This window comes from Podarcis vaucheri (assembly GCF_965113315.1).
Source record: "Podarcis vaucheri genome assembly, chromosome: 14".
NCBI classification, from domain to species: Eukaryota; Metazoa; Chordata; class Lepidosauria; order Squamata; family Lacertidae; genus Podarcis; species Podarcis vaucheri.
In genome coordinates this window covers 6066764-6090659 of record NC_138752.1, presented here as the reverse complement: position 1 = coordinate 6090659, position 23896 = coordinate 6066764, and the positions used below count along the sequence as shown (strand labels likewise).

At 46.0% G+C, this 23896-nt stretch overlaps 1 protein-coding gene across 1 annotated transcript in view; it reads right to left on the bottom strand.

Moving 5' to 3' along the window:
- MYO1E (myosin IE) overlaps window positions 1-23896 on the bottom strand; it is an 81571-nt gene that overhangs the window by 21477 nt on the left and 36198 nt on the right. The window contains exons 10-17 of the mRNA XM_082198370.1: window positions 22316-22396; window positions 21189-21275; window positions 16656-16742; window positions 15641-15808; window positions 15030-15115; window positions 8066-8147; window positions 6996-7102; window positions 2452-2550 (exon numbers count right to left, since the gene is read on the bottom strand). Coding sequence (XP_082054496.1) covers window positions 2452-2550; window positions 6996-7102; window positions 8066-8147; window positions 15030-15115; window positions 15641-15808; window positions 16656-16742; window positions 21189-21275; window positions 22316-22396 — 797 coding nt within the window. The remainder of the gene's footprint in view (window positions 1-2451; window positions 2551-6995; window positions 7103-8065; window positions 8148-15029; window positions 15116-15640; window positions 15809-16655; window positions 16743-21188; window positions 21276-22315; window positions 22397-23896) is intronic.

The following is a 23896-nucleotide window of genomic DNA, read 5'->3' as shown; positions in this document are numbered from 1 at the left end:
CAGGGCAAATTAAAAATCAGTTGTTGGGATACACCAATTGAAATTCCTGCTGTAATATAAGCACCATCCAAAGCCACCCACGCTTCAGTTTGTCCAAGAATTGATTAATGCAGTTCAAGGAATAGAAGAGTATTATTGTTATTCCAAAATCCACACTTGAGACTGACCAAAATGTCATAAAAGTGAGGTAAGTTTTCAAGTTCTCCAGAACTGTTCACAAAGGGGGCAGGGGGTTGTCAGGAGGGGGGGGGGTCAGGGGAGGAAAAACAAAAAGCAAAGAAGTACAGAACTTGGAAATTCCAAGATGGAGGTCAGCCTCTCCCTCCCAGGTGCTACAGAAATGTTCTACACCAAGGATTCTGAGATAATGAAGCTATTGAAGCACGAGAAATTAAAATCTGGCCTCTAACTCAGAACTATCCCACTGGAGTCAAGAGTTGGAACAGGCCCCAAAACCATGGAGAACTGTAATTGATCAGAGACAACATTGGACTGACTTGGTATAAGGTATTTTCTTACATTTTCTAGCTTTTTAAATTTCTTCCCAAGGCATCATATCTAGCTGAAGAAAGATAATACATAAAAGTCAACTTAGAGTTTGGATAATCACAGCTGTGTAGTCTAACATATTTACTGTCTTGTACCCTAACCGTTCCTCCAGTATGATCAAGGCTGTTTACCTGGGGATTCCCTTATTGTATCCTAAGCCTTGTGGTGCATGTCAGGCAAAGAGAGAGAGAGAGGAGAGAGAAGCCCAAGGTCACTGGGGAGCCTCACTGCTGGACTAGGATTTGTGTTCCCCCGACCTCTCCGCTACACCACCACAAGGCTCAGTTACAACAGGAAAACAACCTTGGAAATCATAATTAATATGTGAGCAAAGACAGGAGGGTCATAGAACCATCAAAACAAAACAAGGGCTGACCAAACAGTTTAGACAGCAAGATGTTGTCATTCAGTTGTCTCTCTGGCAGTGACAAAGAGCATTGCCCGCTGCCTCAGGGGAGCCAATCTTGCAGTTCTGGTGTGGGATCCTTTTCCCACTTCCTCTCTCCCTCCCTAACAACTGCCTGACGCTTCTTTATTAAACCGCATCAGCTTCCATCCTCCCTTAGACATAGCAGAAATGTGGGGCATTTCCAGCTTGAAAGAATTTGCAGCACACACAAAATCAAAACAGAAGCAAAAGCAAGCCATTGTTACGAGAAAGCAGAGCAAGGGAGGAAGGCAGGAAGAAGAGCCCAGGAAGAGTTTTAGCAGCTAGGGCTGCAACGCCTGGACGACTTTAAAACACTTTGATAAAGGGTCTCCTGGTTATAATTTATTTCTTTATAGTGATAAAAACTACAGATGGCAGAGGGACATCTTAGAAGGTGAAGGGGTGGGGGTGGGGGTGGGGGAGAGATAGATAGATAGATAGAGAGAGAGAGAGAGAGAGAGAGAGAGAGAGAGAGAAGGAGAATGCTCCGTGTATGATCTAGGATGTATGTTTGTATAATCTAAAATCAAAAGAAAGTATGCTTTATTTTCTTTAGAACAATTTCCCTAAAGTGTGAATTTAAATTACACATTTACATAGATTTATTTAAATATGTATAAACCACACTTTCATATAACACACTGCAAAGTGACACACAACTCAAAAACGCAATGCAGGAGGTCCCTGAACAATCAACTGATTAACTAATGTAAACTTAAATGATTAATCAACTAAGATTCCTTTCATCAGGCAGCAGCTGTCATTTTTGCTACTCCATCACAGCGAAAACAGGACGGAGAGTAAAGGTGGAGAAGACAAAGCTGTTGATCCTTAAAGCAGTATGGCTCGTTTGAAAAAATGGCATACCTTATTCCAGCCTTACCCAAGCTGGGGTCCTCCAGACGTTTTGGACTACATCTCCCATGAGTTTTATCTAGTGGGCACCAGGTTGGGGAAGGCTTCCTTATTCCACCATAACACAAAATACAGTAGCAAGTTTCAAGCATGGTCAGTTTGAACGAGGTGATGGGTGGGAGAGGACAAACACAGAAGGAAGACATCGACTGGGAAGTGTCACCAACAAAGCAGTTGCCAGGGCAGCTTTTACAACTCTCTATTTATAAGGTGGTGTATTTTTAAGTATTTGTGCCATGTTAGTAATAATAATACTTTTTAAAAGGCAGGCAGCCTTGACACACAAGGGCAGGAGTAAGACGGGGGATTTGGTGCAAGAGCATTTCAGCTGCTCCTCAAATCTTAGGTCTGCCCTCACTTTAAGAGAAACATTATTTTTAGATATGTTGACAAGCAAACAAGAGCCCAAATTTAACACACCTGGGCTTCTTTAGGCTCCTATCTACTCTATGCAGTAACGGAGAGGAAAACTTGGGAATGTTTTTTGTGGAATGTGATCTTCCCTCCCATTTCAAAATCTCCTGAAGAGAAGAAAGCAACACAGAGGAATACCGTACCTCTGTAAGAATTTCTGGAACACTCGCCTATAGGCATAACCCGCTCGCCGCACTCGGATGTTTTCTTTGAGCCCAAGATATTCCACTTGGTGCTTTACCCTGCAGGGAAAGGGGCAGAAAACAAGCATGATTAGTTGAAGAGGTAGGTGGGAATCAGCTTTCAAGTGTCTCTACAGAAGGTCTACATGGAGAACTCACGGCCCTTACAGTCATGGATTGAAGGGAAAGAAGCAGCAGTTTCAAGCGACAGCAAAACACACCTAGCCTGGGTAACAGGAAAGGCTGCCGTTACCCAGGTTAGGGGTGGTTTTTCTCATGTGGATAGCTTGCTGCACTCTGAAGGAGCGTCTCCACCCCCATCGTTCTACCCGGACACTGAGGTCCAGCACCGAGTGCCTTCTGGCAGTTCCCTCACTGCAAGAAGCCAAGTTACAGGGAACCAGGCAGAGGGCCTTCTCGGTAGTGGCGCCTTCCCTGTGGAACACCCTCCCACCAGATGTCAAAGAGAACAACAACTACCAGGCTTTTAGAAGACATCTGAAGGCAGCCCTGTTTCAGGAAGCTTTTAATGTTTGATGTATTATAGTATTTTAATATTCTTTTGGAAGCCGCCCAGAGTGGCTGGGGAAGCCCAGCCAGATGGGCGGGTATAAATAATAAATTATTATTATTATTATTATTATTATTATTATTATTATTATTATTATTATTTTGTAATGTTCAAAAGAGATATTGGGACCTTATTATATTAAGATATTTCTTAGACACTGAAAACAAGTGCCACCAGATAGCTGGGGTCAAGACTGCACAGGGAGTTTGCAGTGCTTGTTAGGAACATCCAGAGACACTCTTGTCTCTGGATGTTTCTAACAAGCTCTGCAAACTCCCTGTGCAGTCTTGACCCCAGTTATCTGGTCCTCCAAAACAAAGATGATAAAAGATAAACATGGTGACCTCCAGACATTGCCCAACATTAAGTTCCAACAGCCCTGGCAGCCAGGAGAATGTAACATGCATGGATATGGGAAATGGAGGAGGCTTAAAGCATTGCCTCTTTCATTATGTAGTAATCTGAAGAAACTCAGTAAAATGTGTAAATAGCAAGACCCCATGTGTACCCTCTGTGGGTATGATTTAAGTCAGGGGGAATCCAACTAATGTTGGCCTGAGTTAGTATACACAGCTGTCAAGATATTCTGGCTATGCTGCTGTGTTTGTGCTGGGAAAAAGATGCAGCGGACACATACCCCCGAACAACACTTTGGATTACAACAGTGGAGGATTATGCTGAAGGAAACTCTTGTGACATAACATGTTGCAATGTTTGCATGTGCAAGAAAGGCACAAATCGGCCAGTTGGAATTATATCCATGCCAGTTTTCGCAGAGTTAGTCAGATCATTGGTCCATCTAGCTCAGTGTTGTCTACACTGACCAGCAGCAGTCCTCCAGGGTTCCAGACAGGGATCTCTCCTGGTGCGACTTGGGGATCCCGCTGGAGAATTGGACCATGCAAAGCAGCTTGGTCACTGGACTAGGGTCCTTCCTTCAGAGTTGCATTCAACACTAGTCCTACTCAAACAAGACCCATAGAAATCAATGAATCTTCTTCTTTGGCGATCACTCGTAGCCGAGTAAGATTGTCTTCCATGAATATTGTCTTAACAGTGTGTCCCTAAGTGACTGTGGAGGCCAATTCTGGATCTGTACATCCTTTCACAGGGAATAGCACTGGCGACAGCCCTCTGAGTCATATTGGATCCACTTTTGGAAAGCAATATCTTCTAATGTAAGTAGCTTCAGGAACATCATTTATAGGAGAACAAATTTGTGTGGCAGCATTATTTCCTTGATTTTAAGTTAACAAATTCCACATTTCAAGAATACGAACATTTGAATATTAACAAAAAATAAAGAACTTTCCACCCCAGGTCAGCAGTAAGCAAACTTTTGTTTCAGGCTTTCGTAAGAATAATTAAGTTCTTTAGTTCTAAACCAAGCCAGACCTATAATTTTGCTAGTCTACCTCGTAAAAATATGAAAATGGTGTGTGTGCTTTAAAAATAACAGTTTCCCCCAGAATTACAATAATGCTTCTCATTACCCATACTCTTGATACCCAGACACTGACCTGAAAGGCTTTGGCTCTGAGAGAGAGAATGCTTCAGAACTGCCTTTTCCCAAAACCTTTTTTTAACAGTCTTAAAAGTTCTTTGTAGCTTGAGACTGATTGGCATTGGTGAAGCAGTAAGAAACAAGGACTAACTTTGTCCCCCCACCCCCATTGCATTATTCCATATGTCAGCAGGCGGGAATCTATAAACAGGAAAATATACTTTGGCTGATCAGCTCTTTTTATGGCTACTCCACCAGAAGGCTTTGGAAGGGGAACAAGATTATGGACTCCAATTCTCCGAACAGAATTCTCCGAACAGAACAATTTGATTTTCCTCCCCTCTCCCCTCCCCAGCAAAGTAGTATGATAGGATGGGATGGAATGGGGGCAGAACAACTGCAATGGAAGGCATTTTTCAAAATTTGAATGAACTAGAGGGCAGTGCCAGTTGCAACATGGAGATTTAGAATTGGTTTTAGAGATTTAATCACTTTCTACATCACCCCAAATACATTTTTCACAGGTTTTGTATAGTGAAAAATGCAAAAGGAATGTCTTGATTTTAGAAAAAAAACTACACACCCTAACTGGCAATGCATCTTGTACTTAGGCAACTTTTTTAAAAGTTCAGCTTGGAAAAGAATTCTCCAAGTTGGTAAAACTGCAGTCTGGAAAAATAGCAAAATACAGTATGGGAATAAAATTAGGAAAAATATATTAGGTTTGAGGATAACCATTTTTAAAAATATTAATTGGAAAAAATAAGGATTTGACAAGCTTGCTGAAAAAGTGTTCTGAGTTTTACTTTGCATGCCATTTAAAGATACATGTTTGTGGATCGAATGTGCTTCCTTAAGTGGCCCTAGGTCATGCCCCTTCCCCAGGCTACTTCTCACATCAGCCCTGCTCTGGAAACACCTCAAGGACTTTTGTTTGCCTGGAATGTGTCCTTTAACTGTGACAATCCTCAGTGCTTGCTTGACTGGATGGAAGGAGGATAGAATACCCAGTTTGTGTGTGCATGCGCATGTTTATGTACCTATCTCTACACACACACACACACACACACACACACACACACACTCCTCCTGACTACTGTATGGTTGGAGTGTAGTCTACAAAGGTAAGAGTCACATCTACTGCTACACCAACTTTCCCCTTTGATCCCATCCACTGTTGCTTCTGGCCCAACTCAGAAGGCTAAGGCCCTAAGAAGAGCCCAGCTGGATCCTGCCAATGGCCCATCCAGCATCTGTACCTTACAGTGGCCAGCCAGATGCTTGGGGGAAACCCGTGAGCAGGAGTTGAGCACAAGAGCACTCACCCCTCCTGCAGTTTCCAGCAACTGGTATTCAGAGGCCTATGACAGTATTGCCTACAAGGAAATGCACAGCCCTCCTTTAGACTGACCAGAACATTTATCCAGTTACAGATAGGTAGCCGTGTTGGTCTGCCATAGTCAAAATAAAAAAATTCCTTCCAGTAGCACCTTAAAGACCAACTAAGTTAGTTCTTGGTATGAGCTTTCGTGTGTATCTGAAGAAGTGTGCATGCACACGAAAGCTCATACCAAGAACTAACTTAGTTGGTCTTTAAGGTGCTACTGGAAAGAATTTTTTTATTCAGAACATTTATGTAACTCCTGCCCACCCTAACCACCATGAACACTTGGCTGCCAAAGTGCATTCAAAATAATGTACAGTGGAAGACCGTTCGAGTTCCGAAACGTTCAAAAACGGAGGTGCAAAGGGCTGTCTGCAAATTCAGTCAAGGAAATTGCAAAACACGCAGCGGAAGACATTCGACCTCCGAGGCTCTTTCGAAAATGGAAGCATTTACTTCTGGGTTTTCTGCATTCAGGTTCCGAAATGTTCATCAATGGAGACATTCGAGAACTGAGGTACCACTGTATTTATAATTTCTTCCTATATACATAAAAATGTAGATGACAGAATGGCAGGTAGGACAGAGAGCAAGGAGTACAAGTGGCAGGCAGCCCAGATGAGCTGCTTAACCGAGGAGGAGGGGGAGGCACCTGTCTGAAGCATCTCCCTCCTCCTTTAAAAGGGGTTGGGCTAAGCTGTGAGTGAAGGGACTTGGGGCAAGCTTTGGGGAGAGGGGTGGGCAGAGCAGTGGGGGATAGTCGAGGAGGTAGGTGAGGTGTAAAGGGAACGAGTCATGGGGGAAGGCCTATAACGCCAGAACAAAACGTATTTGCATTTGTCTTGCCTGCCTGCTGTTTCTCCATGGGTGGTCTCTGCTGTGGTCTCAATTAACAGGCAACCTACATCTGTAGATGATTCTACTCTTGCTCATGAAGCCACACATCAAGTATTCTACATGCCACGGAAGCGACTCTTTCGCCATCTTGGGCATAATGCAGGGAACAATCTAATATGCATTAGCAGTGGGAACTGTCTCCTCTGTACCTGCTTTCCTCCCAGTCTCGAGGCTTTTTTGTTTCATTCGGCTTGATGCAACGGATGTAGTGGGGCGTGCATTTCATCAGGGTGCCAACAAGGTCATTGGCTTGTTTCTGCAAATAAATAATAATAATAATAATAATAATAATAATAATAATGGCATATTTAGATACTAGCTGCTGCTTAGAACTGCTACTGATAATAATTTTGCTCCTTTTTATTTTTTAATTAGATGGTAATTTCACTATATCAGAAACAGGATCCCAAGAGAATTTACTGGAGCCAGAAAACAAATGCACTGTAAGCGATAATGTTACTGACCCTGGTCTCTGAGAAAAGAAGGATGTCTGATTTGTAACAGCAGTCTCTCCTGAAATCGCCCTTCAGAAGAACTATTGCTGCATGGGCAATCTTCCCGCCAAGATCAACAGGTTCCAAGAATCCCTTCACACTGATATACAGTTTGCCCGGCATGGCTGAGGGTCAGGGACCAGCAGGGAGAGGGTGTTTGAGGGGGAAGCCACAGTAAGAGCCCTCCTCCCACACAGATGAAGACGGGTGGCAATGCTGACTTGTTTCCCCTACCATCCAATGCAAGTGTCAGGAGTGTTGATAGGAGTGGGCTCAAAATCTTTTCCTAGGTGCCCAAGTGCTTTGGAGGAAATAATGAACTAGGGGGGAATTGAATGAGGGTGGGGGATTCTGGGTTACTTGGCAGGATGTTAATTGGGGGAAATGAATTAATTCAAGATGACTTTATCTAGAGATGACTGGGAGGAGTGTTGATGAATGTAGACAACTGAAGGGAAAATGAATTGATTTGGAGAAGGATCTATGTGGAAGAAAATGAACTGGAGAGGAACATTTTTGGGGGACAAATTTATTATTTGGATGGGAAATTAGTTCACTTGCCTTATTTGACTTTCAAATGTGTATCTGCACATATAAATGAGCATAGGCAAATCTGTGTCTATGGAGCCCATGCCCTGAAACTTTCCAGTACCTATCAACAACTTCCACATAACACTTCCAAGTGTGCAATTGTAGGACAGGACTCTCAAAAAACTGGAGCACACCTTGATTTTGCTACCAGCTGTCGTGGGTCGGCCTTTCTTGTCAGCTTGGAGATTCTCAGGAAACAGAGACTTTATAAAAGGCCTAGGAGGAGGAAATATAAGACACAAGTCAGCACACAGTGATAATACAAAAGACCAAGAGGCTGATGGAGAAGCAGGTGGACATAAGATCATTTCCTCCATCAGTCAGTTGGGCCATCCTGACCTCTTTGTTTCATAAAAATTATACACCACTTGATTATAAAATTAAACAAACTTCAAAGTGGTTTTCAAAAAGAATAAAATAATAAAATTATCAGGGGGAAACGGTTTAAAAACTATTCAAAACAAATAAAATAAAAACAGATTAAAACATACACCAGCATTTTACGTGTCTGGGTAGACTAGTTGTCAGGGAACTGACATCAGGGGAAAGGGAGTTGGTAGGGCTCCCAGAGACTGGGAGAGAGTCAGCAGCCAAAGCAGGGACCAGTAGGGGGAGCGAGGGGTCTCTGGAGGAGGATCTCAGTAATGCTGAGAGAGACGCAGCAGCCCAGGCAGGAAACAGCAGGGGAGAGAAAGGGGTGAGAGACACGTCCAGCGAAAATAGCGGGGAGGTGTCAGAAGCAACGGCAGGGAGACCCATACTTCGCCGGAAACTGTCACGTCGTGAGTCCAGGAGACGCGTTTCCGTTAAGGAGCTTCTTTGCTGGAAGCGCTTCCGCAAGCAGCCACTGCCAGACTCTACTAGTGACTAGAGCAGACATGTCTGAGGAGCTCTGTCACACACAGAGGTTTGTGGGGCCGCACAAACTCTGAGGGGGCACAATTTTAAGCACAAGCAGCTAATCAACCCCTGACAGCAGTCTGACAGTCTTTGTACGCTGCCTGTGCAGGAGAAAGCCATCATGAGCGACCCAGCCGGAACCGGAGAGGCAGGGGTTGGAGCTGGTCCAAGCTTGGAAGAAAGGTATCAAGCTCTGGAGGTCCAACTTGCGCTGCAGACGGCGAGGCTCGAGGAGAGAAGGGCTCAGGATGCAGACAAAAAGGGGAGAACCACTCAGTTCCCCAGAAAGGTACCAGGATTGGTGCAGAAGTTTGGGGGGGACCCCAAGGATTACCATGCCTTTAGGACAGAGATGCAATATGCCCTGAATGTGCAGTTTGATGAGTTCCCTGATGAGGAATCGCGAGTTGCTTTCGTAATTGGGCATCTTGAGAAGGGGGCGCGGGACTGGGTTCGACCCCTGATGGCAACGCACAATGATATCCTAAAGGACACTATGAAGTTCTTTCGTGCAATGGATATCATGTTTTCCAGCGATATTGAGGAAGGGGTGGTGCGCAGACAGCTAATGGCTTGCAAGCAGGGAAGCAGATCTGTCCGTGAGTACTGGACTGAATTTACCATGCTGATTCACAGATTGGGGTGGGATTTATCGGCAGCCCCCATTCAGATGCTATTTGAAGAAGGTCTTTCTTCGGCTGTGAAAGACGAGCTGTCCCGGAGCCCCAGGGCGGTGTCTATGGATCAGCTGACCAAATCTGCGCTGACCATTGGAGCGCGCCAGGAGGCAAGAGCCTTGGAGAGGCGGGAAGGGAGAGGGGAACGTTGGAAGGAGTTACGCATTCCAGACATTCCTGAGCCAGCTTTCCCGCCGGCAGAGCCGATGGAAATCGGAACAGCCCGCGCGCGCGCAGTTTCAAAGCCCAGTGAGGGGGCGAAGAAGGAGGGAAAAGGAGCCCGGAAATGCTATCTCTGCCAACAGCCAGGCCACTTTGCCAGAGTCTGCCCCCAGAGGAAGGAATGGCAAGGGATGGTGGGAGCGGTTGAGGGGGGAGAGCAGGGAGAAACGGAGCAGGTAAAAGCCAACGCCTGGTTGCCACCGTCAGGGCACTGCAGCCAGGCCAAAGAGCAGTAAAAGTGCCCGTGCCAGAAGCTCCTCGACCTGTTCTAGTGATTGAAGTGTCGCTAGAGCTGCAAAATGGACACCCCCTAAAAATAAAGGCGCTGTTGGACTCAGGCAGCTCCTGCAATTTTATGAGCAAGGAGTTTGCTGCTGAACACCAGATACAGACTATCCCTTTAAGCAACCCCCTGCAGGTGACCACGATCGATGGCAGGGAACTGTTGGGAGGAGGAGTCAGCTTGCAGACCGTCCCAATGATAATGAGGGTGGCAAGGCACACAGAACTGATAGCATTTAATGTGGCCACCTTGGGAGGCGCTCCCATTATTTTGGGAATGAGCTGGCTAGCCCTACATGATCCGCTGGTGGGCTGGCATCAAAGAGTGGTTTCCTTCGGTTCAGCACATTGCTTAGAACACTGCAGGGGGGGAAAGGGGTCAGCAGGGGCCCAAGCCACCCTGGCAGGGACTGAAGTAATGGGGAAGGGGAAGGTGCCACCACAGTATGCTGATCTCAGCGACGTGTTCAGCGAGAAGGAAGCTGACCAACTACCCCCGCATAGGCCCTTTGATTGCCAGATCAATTTACTCCCTGGAGCACAGCTTCCTGTAGGCAAGTTGTATGCCATGTCAGACAGGGAAATGCAGGAGTTGCGAGCGTTCATTGACAAGAACCTGAAGAGAGGCTTCATCAGAGAGTCCAAGGCAGCGGGGGGTAGCCCAGTGTTTTTTGTGGATAAAAAAAACACGGGCAAGCCGAGACTTGTATGTGATTTCAGGCGGTTAAATGCAGTGACAGAGCCGGCGGCTTTTCCTATGCCCAGGATTGATGATATTTTGACCAGGGTGCGGAAAGGAAAGATTTTTACAAAGCTGGACCTAAGGGGGGCGTACAACCTGATACGTATAAGGAAAGGGGATGAATGGAAGACCACCATGTTTACCCCTTTGGGGGCATTTGAATACCTCGTTATGCCTTTTGGATTACAAACAGGCTCCGCGTGTTTTCAAGCCTTCATGAACCACGTACTGGGGCCTTTGCTCTACAAGAATTGCGTGGCCTTCTTAGATGACGTGTTGGTGTATTCAGAGAATGAGGAGCAACATGTGAAAGACGTCAGAGAAGTGTTGAGCAGGCTGCAAGCCAACAGGCTGTGGGTGAAACTGGAGAAGTGTCAGTTTCATACCAAGGAGGTGGAATTCCTGGGGTACCGCTTGTCAGACAAGGGGTTGGCCATGGACCCCGGCAAGGTTCAAGCGGTGCTGGAATGGAAAACACCCAAAACCAAGAAGGATGTGCAGAGGTTCCTAGGGTTTGGAAACTTTTATCGTAAGTTCATCCGAAACTTCGCCCACCTGACGGCGCCCATCACGGACTGTCTCAGCAGTAAAAAGAAGTTTGTTTGGACGGGGGAGGCGGAGCGAGCGTTTGAGGAACTGAAAAGGGCCTTCGCCTCTGATGAACAACTTCTACATGTGGATTTACAAAAAAAGCTGAGGGTCGAAACAGACGCTTCTGACAGAGCCATAGGGGCGGTGCTTCTTCTGCAGCCGGGGAAGGAGGAGTCAGAGTGGCGACCGTGTGCCTTCTTTTCGCGAAAGCTGAACAAATCCGAGAGGAACTACACGGTGTACGACCGGGAACTTCTTGCGATTCATGAGGCCTTCCGGAGATGGAGGCACCTGCTAATTGGTGCACAACATAAGGTTCAAGTGTGCACGGACCATAAGAATCTAGAGTATTGGAGAACTGCGCGAGTGCTCAACCAACGGCAGTTGAGATGGGCCCAGGAGTTCTCCAAATTTAACTTTGAGATTTGTTACGTGCCAGGCCCAGAGAACGTTAGGGCGGACGCTCTCTCACGCAAACCTGAATATTTGGAGGGGGAGGGTGCACCCGAAGAGACCCATGTCATTCCCGAGGACCGCTGGGTGTGTGGGGCGGCATTGGTGGGGCAAAGGGAACTGGTAGAGGGAACGGTGCAGGATGAATACGCCCAGGACAAACTCAGGGGTCTCAGGAGGGAGGGAGACAAACCCGGGGGTTTTGAGGAGAGAAACGGGGCGTTGTACTACAAGGGAGCGTTATATATACCTGAAGGGGAATTGAGGGAAAAGGTACTCAAGCAACTGCACGATAGCCCCACAGCAGGGCATTTTGGGCAACACAAAACCATGTGGCTGGTTACCAGGGAATTCTGGTGGCCCAAGGTCAGGGAAGATGTGCGGGAGTATGTGAGAGGGTGTGACCAATGCCAACGAGCCAAGGGGGAGAGGCGGGCACCGGCAGGTTTATTAGAACCACTACCCACGCCGGAAAGGCCATGGGAGGCAGTGGCAATAGATTTCATGACTGATCTGCCAAGGTCCAGAGGGAAAACAGCCATCATGGTTGTGGTAGACCTGTTAACCAAGATGGCCCACTTTATAGCCTGCTCACATGCGGTCACAGCGGAAGAAACCGCTAAATTGTTTGTGGAAAATGTGTTTAGGCTGCATGGCGCCCCCTTGAGGGTGGTTTCTGACCGAGGGAAACAATTTACTTCCAGGTTCTGGAGGAAGCTCATGAGCTTATTGCATGTAGAGGTGAATTTCTCAACTGCCCGTCATCCAGAAACCAACGGGCAGGCGGAAAGAGCTAATGGTGTCCTCCAGCAATATTTGAGGTGTTATGTGAATGACAGAGAGAATGATTGGGTGGAGAAGCTGGCGTTGGCAGAATTTGCCTACAACAATGCAGAGAACGTGTCCACGGGGATGAGCCCCTTTTTGGCTAATCATGGGTGTCATCCCCGAGCCTTCCCAGGGGGGGAAGGGGAGAACTGGAGCGTTCCAGCCGCAGAACAGTTCGTTGAAGAAATGGAAGCGATCCATCGCCAGCTCCAACTTAATTTAAACAGGGCGAAGGAGGAATATAAGAGGCAGGCAGACAAAACCAGAAGGGAAGGGGAAAGCATTAGGGTGGGGGACCAGGTGTGGCTGTCCACCCAAGGGTTACCATTCAAAGGAGGTTGTAAGAAGTTAAGACCCAAGAGGCTGGGCCCATTTGAAGTCACGCAGCAGGTCAACCCAGTGGCTTTCAGACTCCGGTTACCGAACCACATGAAGCTGCACCCAGTGTTCCACAGGTCGTTGCTGTCACCGTATAAAGGGGACAGAGAAGGGAGGGTCAATAGGGGACCAGCTATGGAGGAAAAAGAACACAGCTACCATGTAGCGGAGATTCTCGATTCCAGGTGGAAGGGAGATCAAGTAGAGTATTTGGTAATGTGGGAAGGGGAGCCGGAGTCGGAAAACACCTGGGTCAGGGCAGAGGATGTAGATGACGAGGTTTTGATAGAAACTTTTCATCAGAGATTCCCTCGTAAACCTCAGCCAGTGGCGAGGTTCCGGAGGGAATACTTCGCCACCACCGACGAAGAAGAAGAGTTGGAGGGGTTCTCTGATTCCGAGGCGGAGGAGGATTCAGCGAGCCGGAACGAAGACCGATGGAGGGAAATGTTTGAGACGTCTGAAGATGAAGAGGATTCTTTTCGGGGTTTCAGCTCCTCACCGCCCAGAGGAGAGAGTAGGGGCGGGGGGGAAGGGGGCCCTGGAGGGGAGGTGGATGTCAGGGAACTGACATCAGGGGAAAGGGAGTTGGTAGGGCTCCCAGAGACTGGGAGAGAGTCAGCAGCCAAAGCAGGGACCAGTAGGGGGAGCGAGGGGTCTCTGGAGGAGGATCTCAGTAATGCTGAGAGAGACGCAGCAGCCCAGGCAGGAAACAGCAGGGGAGAGAAAGGGGTGAGAGACACGTCCAGCGAAAATAGCGGGGAGGTGTCAGAAGCAACGGCAGGGAGACCCATACTTCGCCGGAAACTGTCACGTCGTGAGTCCAGGAGACGCGTTTCCGTTAAGGAGCTTCTTTGCTGGAAGCGCTTCCGCAAGCAGCCACTGCCAGACTCTACTAGTGACTAGAGCAGACATGTCTGAGGAGCTCTGTCACACACAGAGGTTTGTGGGGCCGCACAAACTCTGAGGGGGCACAATTTTAAGCACAAGCAGCTAATCAACCCCTGACACTAGTCTAAACAAAAATGTTTTTAGTAGGCCCTGAAAGGAGTACAGCTCCACAGGGAGGGAGTTCCTAAGTGTGGGTGCTGCCACACTAGAAGACCAATTTCTTACAAACTCAGAACAAATACCATGTGGCACCTGCAACAGTGCCAGTTCTGCAGATCAAAGTGGTCAGAAGGAGGTATATGGGGGAAGGTGATATCGCAGGTAAACTGGTCCCAAGTTGTTAAGAGCTTTATATACTAATAGTAACACCATGAACCTGGCCCAATAGCAAAGGGGCAACCACTGGAGATCTCTAACACAGGTGATATATGGTGACAAGGTCTCACTCCTCTTAATAATATTATATTAGGTGCTATTATTATTTTAAAAACAAAAGCAGTCTTCTGATTATGGCTTTAATGTCCAACAGAGTAATGCCCTGACAGGAACCAAGGGATACTGCAGATGTTCCTCAAGTTCCAGATTGAACCTTCTTTCGTTGAAGAGAAATTGCGTATTTCTGAATCCTGATTCAAGATGACATTATTCCAGGCAGCATTTTTCATATTTAAGAAATAGCCCATATCTTTATTAAATGTTAGAAATTAAGCACTGCTTATACCATCAAAAGTTAGTTCCAAGTGGTCACTTTCCCTATTAATTCCTGGACTGTTATATGGAACCAATTAATTCTCCTCCTGTCTAGCCAGAAGAGTGCAGTGTAAGGTTATCTCAGCCTTCACTAACCTGGAGCCCTCTATGTGTTCTACTACAACTTCCATCAGCACCAGCAAGCATGGTCATGATGCTGAGGCTCATGGGCAGTACAGCCCAAAGCACCTGGATGGCACCAGGTGGGTGAAGGCTGGTATCTGAGCTGCTGCCTGGATTACTCTATGTTATCAAATTTAGAGCAGGCAAGCGGAAACTGTACCCAAAAGCACAGATAGGGAGAGATTGGAGAAATATGAACTGTTACATCTGGGACACATGTGCAATGCCCACCCTAAGTGGGGGGAAACATGTCTTACGTACTGTTCACTGCTTTGCATGAGTTCAATCAGGTCCATGAAAAGAACATCCCGGTTCCTCTCACAGAATCCATCCATGTCGTAGGACACCTGGGGAAAGGAGTGAGCTTTTATTCCATTTGCAAGGGATATGGCAGTGAAATGCACTTCATTTACAGAAAATAGTTCTTTCAGTTTTGGAAAATAATGCAATCTGTTAAGGCACAATCTGGAGAAATTAGGGGAGCTAAATGCATGCTCTCTCTTAAAATCAGCTGATGCTGCTTGCTTTGGAAAGCGAGAGACTGAGAGCACAGAAGATCCAGGGAGAGGCTGGATATTTTCCGGTTGTGTTTCCCTGCTCCAAACCCTACACGTTCTTACCCAGGAACTTTTCCCCATGCAGGGTTAAAACAAATGTTACCTCGCAATAAAAATGTAAACAAGTCTTTTAAAATGGGCCAGTGGAAGCCTGTTTACTGACACTGAGGATATGACAGCACCATGCCAAGGGGTCCCCCACCCTGGCTGCTCCCCACAACCTTGCATGGTATATGCTAGCCAAATCAAGTCTCAGGTCAGTCAGAAATTGAATCAGCGCCCCCCCCCCTTTCACCAATGCGTTTTGAGAGTCACCTTTCCAGCATAATGGTGTATGATGAATCCCTGGTTCCAGCTGTTGAAGTGCTCGTGAGTCCCAATCTGCATCTGGAGCTTTTGCAGCAGGGTCTGGTCGGCCCCTTCACCCACAGCGTGCATCGTGGCACATACATCATCTAGGATGCTCATGATGCCTGGAGGATTCTGGTGTACCAAGAAGAAACAGGTGGTGTACAAACCTCTCTCCAGCAAAACCTTCGAGGCTTCTTGCCCCTATCTCTAGGCCAGGCACTCAAGGCGCTTAATTGGATTTTAATCATTTTTAAACAAGTAAGGTCACTGGGTGCCTTTTGACAGAAGGGATATCTATATATACTATGAATAAATGTCATCTCAGCTTTTAGTACCCTCCGCAAACACCTATAGATCAAAGGCTCAAGGCAGTGATGAGCACACACACACACACACACACACACACACACACACACACTGCCATTGCACTTCAGAAAACTTCTGTTTATTCACATTTATTGACCCTTCTTTGATCCAGCCATGTTTACCAGAATGCCCCCCTGTGAAACCTGCACAAAACAGAAGCAGATTTTGGTACAATTAAGAAAAGGTGATGCTTGTTCAGATATCTTGAGGTGCCATAAATTAGGACCTCACTTTCCATTTTTCTTTGTAGAATTTTAAAGAAAAGGATTGTTTCCAACTGGTCAGAGACTAAGCCAATCAGCTACCAGTGAAGTTTGTGGGGTTGGCTGGTTTCTGCAGGAGGTGTGGTCGCTCCTCCTGGCATCCATTTGTGTTTAGTTCTCAAAAGTGGAATTAGCATGGGCTTTTTTTCCAGTTTTCTCCATGTGTCATAGGACTATCATTGTGCCCCACTGGGAGCTATCCAGCCAGAAGCTGCTGAACGTGCGGAGACAGGCCAAGGTAGACTGAGGGAGCCCCCGCTTTGGATGCATCATGTCCCAGGTTCAATCCCCAAGAGAGACAGGTGTCCCTTCTCTCTGCATGAGACCTGGGAGGCCCTCGGGACACATACCACTTTGTTTTCTATGAGGTCACACACAATTTTATTGTTGAAGTAATCTATGGGTGTCCAGCGTATTCCTTCTTGCACATATTCCTCCTGCAGTACAGAAATAAGAGCTTAGAAACATACATACAGAGATTCAGGTGCATATTTTGGACATTTTGGACACAAAACTCTGCAGTATCAAAACGTCTGTGAAACAGATCCAATAGCAAGCAGCATCTAAAGCAATGAATGTCCAGCCAGCTCTTGACATTAGCAATATTGAAAGCAACACGATGGCCAGAAACAATTACAGTATAGAAAACTTTATGGAATAATGCAAAACATCGAAACTATCAAACTGAAGTTCAGAGTTGGACATCAGAATTGGACATTTGCCAATTATGCAAAGCTTTACAAGCTTGATCTCCGCTGGGTAAAGTCCGGCACCTCTGAATTTCAGAGACTTCAGTTTGACAGTTTTGATGGAAGATGGATCTCCCTCTGGAGGTGCTGGACTCTCCATCCTTGGAGGTTTCTAAGCAGAGGTTGGATGGCTACCCGTCTATCCGTCATGGATGCTTTAGCTGAGTTTCCTACATTGCAGGGGGTTGCACTAGAAAGGTGATTGCACTAGAAAGGCTACCTTTCTACCGGTACAAAGCCAGGAGTTTTGTTAGGGGGGAGGCTTGGGGGGCAGAACCTCACATTTGTATTGATTTTTACTTATTTGGGGGGCAGCTGCTCCCCTGCCCAACTTGGCTACGCCCATGGGGGGGGGCCACAGGAAGGAAACAAGGTTGGAAGGGGGCCACGGCTGGAAAAAGGTTGGGAAACACTGCATTAGGGCTTCTGCTCCAGAAATAGCTAGAGGTAAGAGAATTTGTTGATTTCACTGACAGCAGCTTGTCACATTTTTGTGCTGTAGAAGGAGCACCTGTAGAAACTGTCTCATTTACAAAACTCCCAAAGTGACAGGTGTCAAAAAGCTGCCTGTTCCCTATGGGAAACACCCAGTTTTGAATATACAGGGCCAAATTGAGCTAAGGAGTTCCACTAGCAGAAGCCAGTGCAAAGGCTTCTGCACTAATGCAATGGGGCTTCCCCCTCTTCTCCCCACTCACTCTGGGAGGTCGTAGGAAACCCCAGAGCAGCCACAGAGGGAGGAAAGGGGAGGACATTCTGTCAAGTAAGCAGAAATGCAGGTGCTGACAGACCATTTGTTTTAGCTTGAGACTGAATTCCTCCCGCAGTGTTGAGTGGTGTTTGTGTAACACAAAAGTCACTGGAATTTCTTTGAGGAATTGTTTCAGGAGGGAAAAAGTGGAACCATTTTAATCTGCTGTGAGAAGGGCACACAAATGATTAATATGTTTCCCCAGTCATGCTTCCATTTGTGGCCAAATAGGTAAAGCCACAATCTTTACAGAGTTTGGTGTGGGGCAGGTGGGGAGGATCTTACTTGCCACAAGGGACCAGCTGAGTTGTTATTTACAAGCTTAGACATATATCAGCAGTGAGTTCTTGGACCTGAGTCAAAGGATGCATGGAATAGGAAGGGGCATCAGGCAGTTCCACTCTGGATACCCCAACACCCAAGAACAGCCTTTGGGCGTAGACTTTTTGCCCTGGGTCTGCCCAGTATCTACAAATGGTGGCAACTGCTGTCTGTCCTGATTCCTACTCATCAAGAATGAAGACTTGAAGAATACTCTCCAAAGGATTTAATGCTTAGATTTCTGTGGTACATAAACAAATTGCTGTCTTAAGCCACATAATTAACCCTAGATTCAGCTACAACGAAGTCAGGCAAAGTAACTCCCAAAGCTTTGGATGCTGATCTGACATGGATACACCCCCTTGCTATCCTATATATAGGAACAGGGTGGGCTCAGTACAGCAAGCGTTTCTGAAATCTCTCAGTAAGCCTAGTTGGCGGAGCCATCTGTTCTCTCCTCCTCTGGCGCCTCCTGGATCTAGGTGATGGGGGAAGTGTCTCTGCCCATTGGGAGGCAGACAGCACCAGCAGAACATCCCCCTCTGGAGAGGCAGGGCTCCTTTCAGTGTCTGATGGCGCCTGGGTAGGTGGTGCGGCAGGCACTGTGGAAGTGCCAGAGAAGGGCTCTGACAACTGTGGAGATGGAGATGGAGACAGAGATGGAGAGAAAGGTGGGGTTCAGCTCGCATTGCAGAGCTGAGTAAGGCAAGAGAGCAGGTTGAAGGAATGTCCCCAACTGGATCCTTACTATCAGGCTGCCCCAATTCCGGCAAAGGCCTCCACAACAAGCTAGAGCCCTCCCCTAGGTCCTTGACAAACCCTTCATCTGTATTGTCCTGATTTGGCCAGCCCATGACACTGTGGTGGTTTTGAAGACTAGGCCCCAAACCTACGTGATCACAGCTTTGCATGCGTCATCAACAGATGAATGAATGAATGAATGAATGAATGGAAAGAGGGTGGGAGACTGCCCTCATATAACCTTCCCAGAGCCCAGAGGGCTTAAAAAGCTCTCAGTGCCAGGTTTTCTGCTGCAGAAAGTGTTTTTAAGTCTTTCCCAGACTCTGTGAAGGTTGCACGAGGACTCTGGAAGGCGCTGCAAGGCTCCTGAGATCTCGCCTGCTCAGTGTGCTGGCTTCAGACAGGTAGCGATGGTTGCATTGGGAGGGGGGAAGTAACTCCCACATATGTTTTCGGCCTACTGTAATTAAAATTATGATCTGTGTGAGATAAGACACCGGGGTCCTGCCTAGTTGTTGCGGATTTTGATACCAAAGCAGTTGTCACTCCAAGTGTTTCAAAACAAGGAAGGTGAAGATGCTGGTGTGTGTTTGTATGACAAAGCTTAATTTCTAAAATGTGAAGGGCTGGAGCTGGAGCTTGCTTGTCCTAGAGACCTTTCCATAAATCATACATCATGGGTGCTATTCAGAGGAAGGAAAACCAGGCTGAGTCACCACTGACGCTGGAAACAGCCTACAAGTCTATGCCCTGATTCAACAATTACTAATTTTAAGTGGAGGATGGTAAATTACACATTTCATAGGGTTTCTAACTCAAAGTTCCTTTAATTCAGGGGTGGCTAGCCTTTCTCTTTGGCTCAAAGGGCACTTTCACCCTTGGCCAACCATCCAGGGGCTGCTTGCAAGGAGTGTGTGTGGCCAAAAGTGGGTGAGTCCACCTTTGCACTTACAATACAGACCAGCTGAGGTTATCATCAACTGATAAATCTGGTGATCGGGGAGGGAGTGACTTCTCTCTCCCCCCGCCCCATTAAGACACTGAACGTGGCTTTTTAAAAATCCTTCCATCCCTTGTCTGCTTTTAAAAAACGTTTCTTTTCACCAATATCTACCAAAATTTGTGGGGTCCAGGAGCAAGGGAGATAAATTTCCTGTGTGTGATGAAGGCTCTTGGGTTAGTCACCCCCACTTTAGAAAACTGCTTGACAAAGTTGTTCCAAGTAACCAAGCAGATCACACACTCTGAGGTCTAAGTTCAGTTGCCCCACTCAATATCACAGTCCAAATATTCGAAGGGATAAATGAGCTCTGTTGCTTCCCTGTAGCACTTAGGGGGCAAAATACTCTGTTTGCCATCAGGGGGTGGCTGGTTTCACCTGTGCTGTCCCAGCTCCTGCCCAAGGAACCTTCAGAAGGGAGTTGCTGCCACAGGCATTACACACATGTGTATTCCAAGCTAAATAGACTGAAATAGTATGAGCTAAATAGACTGAAAGATTATGAGTCATGGGAGTGTGTGCAAGAACATAACAGTGCTTAGTTTATTTTTTTACTCCTATTTTGTTAATATTGTTAATACAGTACTGTTTTATAGATTATAAATGTATTGATTTGTTATTCATATAGTATGACTTTTGCTTTAATTGTGATGTTTAGCTTATTTTTGTTGTTGCTTTGTTAATAGTGTTTTTCAAATTGTAATTGTTTCACTGATTATTTGTTAATTATTCTATATAATTTATGTTGTATTTGTGATGTTCTATTATTGTTGATCATGTTATTCTTATTTATTGTTTGTAAGCCACTTTGGGATTCATTTGAATGAAAAGTGGCATAGAAATATAATAAATCAAAACAAAACAAACCAACAAACCAACAAATATACCGGCTCTTCAGACTGGCTGGTAGCAGGGGAAATACAAACCCCTTCCCCTTCTCTTTCAAAGAGACAGGTTGGTAGGAAATTGAGAAAGCAGATATTCCCCCATTTTCACTTGACAGCCCTATCCAACACAAATGTCAGCCAGCCATCTGTGGCAGCAAGTCAGCATCCACGAGGCAGTCAGCTGACAGGATGGTTGTTCTCTCTGCTGAGACTCACTCTTGGGTCACCATGTCAGATGATAAAATCTGCTTATAACTGTGGTTGCATTACTTTCCAAAATTGTACTAGCAAACCCACATCTGTTTTCTCTCAAATATACTTGCCAGACAAATTTTAAATAGTCATCACCCAAAAAGCCAGGCCACATTTGACAAGGGGAAGGCAGTTTTGTGGATATCTGTACAAAAAACAACACCAACTGGTATTTTTTTTACCTGCTCTGCCTTCAGTGTCAATTCAATGAAGATCTGCTGCAGCTTTTCATTAACAAAATTGATGCAAAACTGTTCGAACCCGTTTTTCTGGGAGAGAAAACAAGCTATCAAAACACTAGCTTCATAAAAACACCCCCTTTACCAATTAGGTCAATCCTGATTATTTTTGCAATATATTTTCAGTAAGTTTAACAACTGGTTTTTACATTTGCACTGCAAACCTCAGCAGAGAAGACAGTAGCCTAGATTCTCCAAAGCTCTTTCCAAGACTTGAGTTTTCATTAAAGGAACTGTTATTGTTCCTAGAACAACTTACACAAGTTCATTCAAACCCTGCATTATACGAAGCATTTTTGTTTTACATTATATTTGTTTCCAATTATAGGAAGTAATATGTATGTCCCAACTTTATCCCCAAAGGTTTCCATTCATGTACTCTGCGTGCAGGGCATAAATTTTGCAACTTTATGAAAATTAAACTAAATTTAAAAATTGTGACAGCCTTTCCACCAAACTATAGGAGAGAGAGAAATGGGACTGTGTGGCCACTCTTTCCACTCTGCTAAAAACCAGCAAATTTTGGCTCCACTTCCTGAACTCTTCCCATTTCAGAACTCTGTAACTGAGAAATAATGCCTGAGTTTGCCTCTTTCCTCTTCCCTCCAAATAATTTCCTTTTGTGTCACAGCCTTTAAATTGTAAGGCTAAGGACAAGGGGCCCTCTAATTAATTCCATCTGTAAGTCACTCTGGGAGCGAGAGTGAGATAAAACTGCTTTAATTTAATCACACCCACCCACCTATCTTTCATCCAAAAATGGATTTCAGGGCAGTATGCAGTAGAATTTAATTTGTGCAATATTATCGTCATTGCCATGTAGAAAATGACAGAGCCACGATGCCAAAGGAGGCGAATGTCCTTCTCCTTTGTACAGTGGCTGGGAAGCCTTGGCTCTCCTGGTGCTGCTGGACTGCAACTCGCATCAACCTCTGGCCACTGGCCACGTTGGACGCTGAAGGTATTGGGTGCTGGGAGCCCAGCAACACCTGGAGCACCACAGGTGCCCAAACCAGGCAGAAAAACAGGGGTATTTTTGCTGCCACTGAAATAATGCTTTAAGTCATTACCTGAAATATTTCAAAGCCGTAGATGTCCAAGACACCAATATTATATTCTTCGTGATCCTTCTCCATAGCCTTATTAATTGACTAATAAAACAAAAACAGAAAAATACAGACTTGTCTAAAGGACTAAGTATTTGATGAAAAAAGGACTAAGAATTTAATGAATGAATGAATGAGTTGCATAAATTAAAAAACATTTAAGGCAGCCTTCCCCGCCTGGTCCCCTCCAGATGTTTTGAATGACAACTTCCACCTGTCCCAACCACCACAGCCAGATCATGCTGGAGCTGATGGCAGTTGCAGTGCCAAACCCCAGGCGTGCAACCGATTGGGGAAGGCTAGTATCTGAACCCCATCTGCTTCATCTGCTTCTGTGATATTGCACTGAAAGGCAAGAAGGGGACTCGCTGGGGCATCTCCACTTGTCCAGTCTCTCAGCAGCACAAACAGCATGCAGCTGGTTGTCTCACCAGAAGAAAGAAAGAAACCTCTGCCCCAGCCCCCTCCCTCCCTCCCTCCCTCCCTCCCTCCCTCTCTCTGGCATCAGGATTATTCTTTGCTGGACAGCAGGAGAGAAAAAAATATAAGTATGTTGTAATACTGACTTACACTTGCATGCATGAAAGGGTTAACCTAAGCCCTGGCCTCAAGTTATCAGAGTAACCACTGACCACTACCCCTTCCTTCTGATTCATATGGGTACAAATAATACTGCCACACACAGCCTGCAACACATAGCAATGAACTATGAGACACTGGGAAGGGAGCTGAAGATAACTGGGGCACAGGTAGTATTTTCATGATTCCTTCCTGTTGAAGGCCGTGGTCCAGGGAGAGGAAAATACTTGAGATGAACCACTGACTGCGCAGGTGGTGTCATCAGGAAGGATTTGGCTTCTTGGATCACGGTCTCTGCTGACTTCTAGCGAAAAATAGGCTGCATGTCACAGCGGTTGGCAAGACTGTGTTTGCTAAAAGTCTCAAGAACCTGATCAGGAGAGCTTTAAACTAGATCTCGAGGGAAAGGGAGACAACATTACCGATAACAGAAGAGCACCTGGCACTGGGGATAATAGCTTCATTGATGCACAGGAAACTGAGGTGGTGCTTTAGAAACCTGCTAAAGGGCAAAAAACTACAGAAGGAAGCATCTGGAGGGGACAACTCATTTGTCTCTACACAAATGCACAGAGTATGGGAAACAAGCAAGAAGAATTGGAGCTTTTAGTACAGGATGGCAAATATGACCTGCTAGGCATTGCTGAAACTTGGTGGGATGAGACTCATGACTGAAATGTAGGAACTGAGGGGTATAACTTGTTCAAAAGGAATAGACCAAACAGGAAGGGAGGAGTGGCATTATATGTAAAGGATGTATATACTTGTGAAGAAATCCATGACCTGGAGCATGGAAAGGCGATTGAGAGTATATGGGAGGAAACTGTAGGAGAGAGAAACAACAGTGACCTTATTGTGGGTGTCTGCTATAGACCGCCAAGCCAGACTAAAGACTTGGATGATGCCTTACTAGAGCAGATAACCAAACACTGAAAAAGAAGATATATAGTAATCATGGTATCTGTT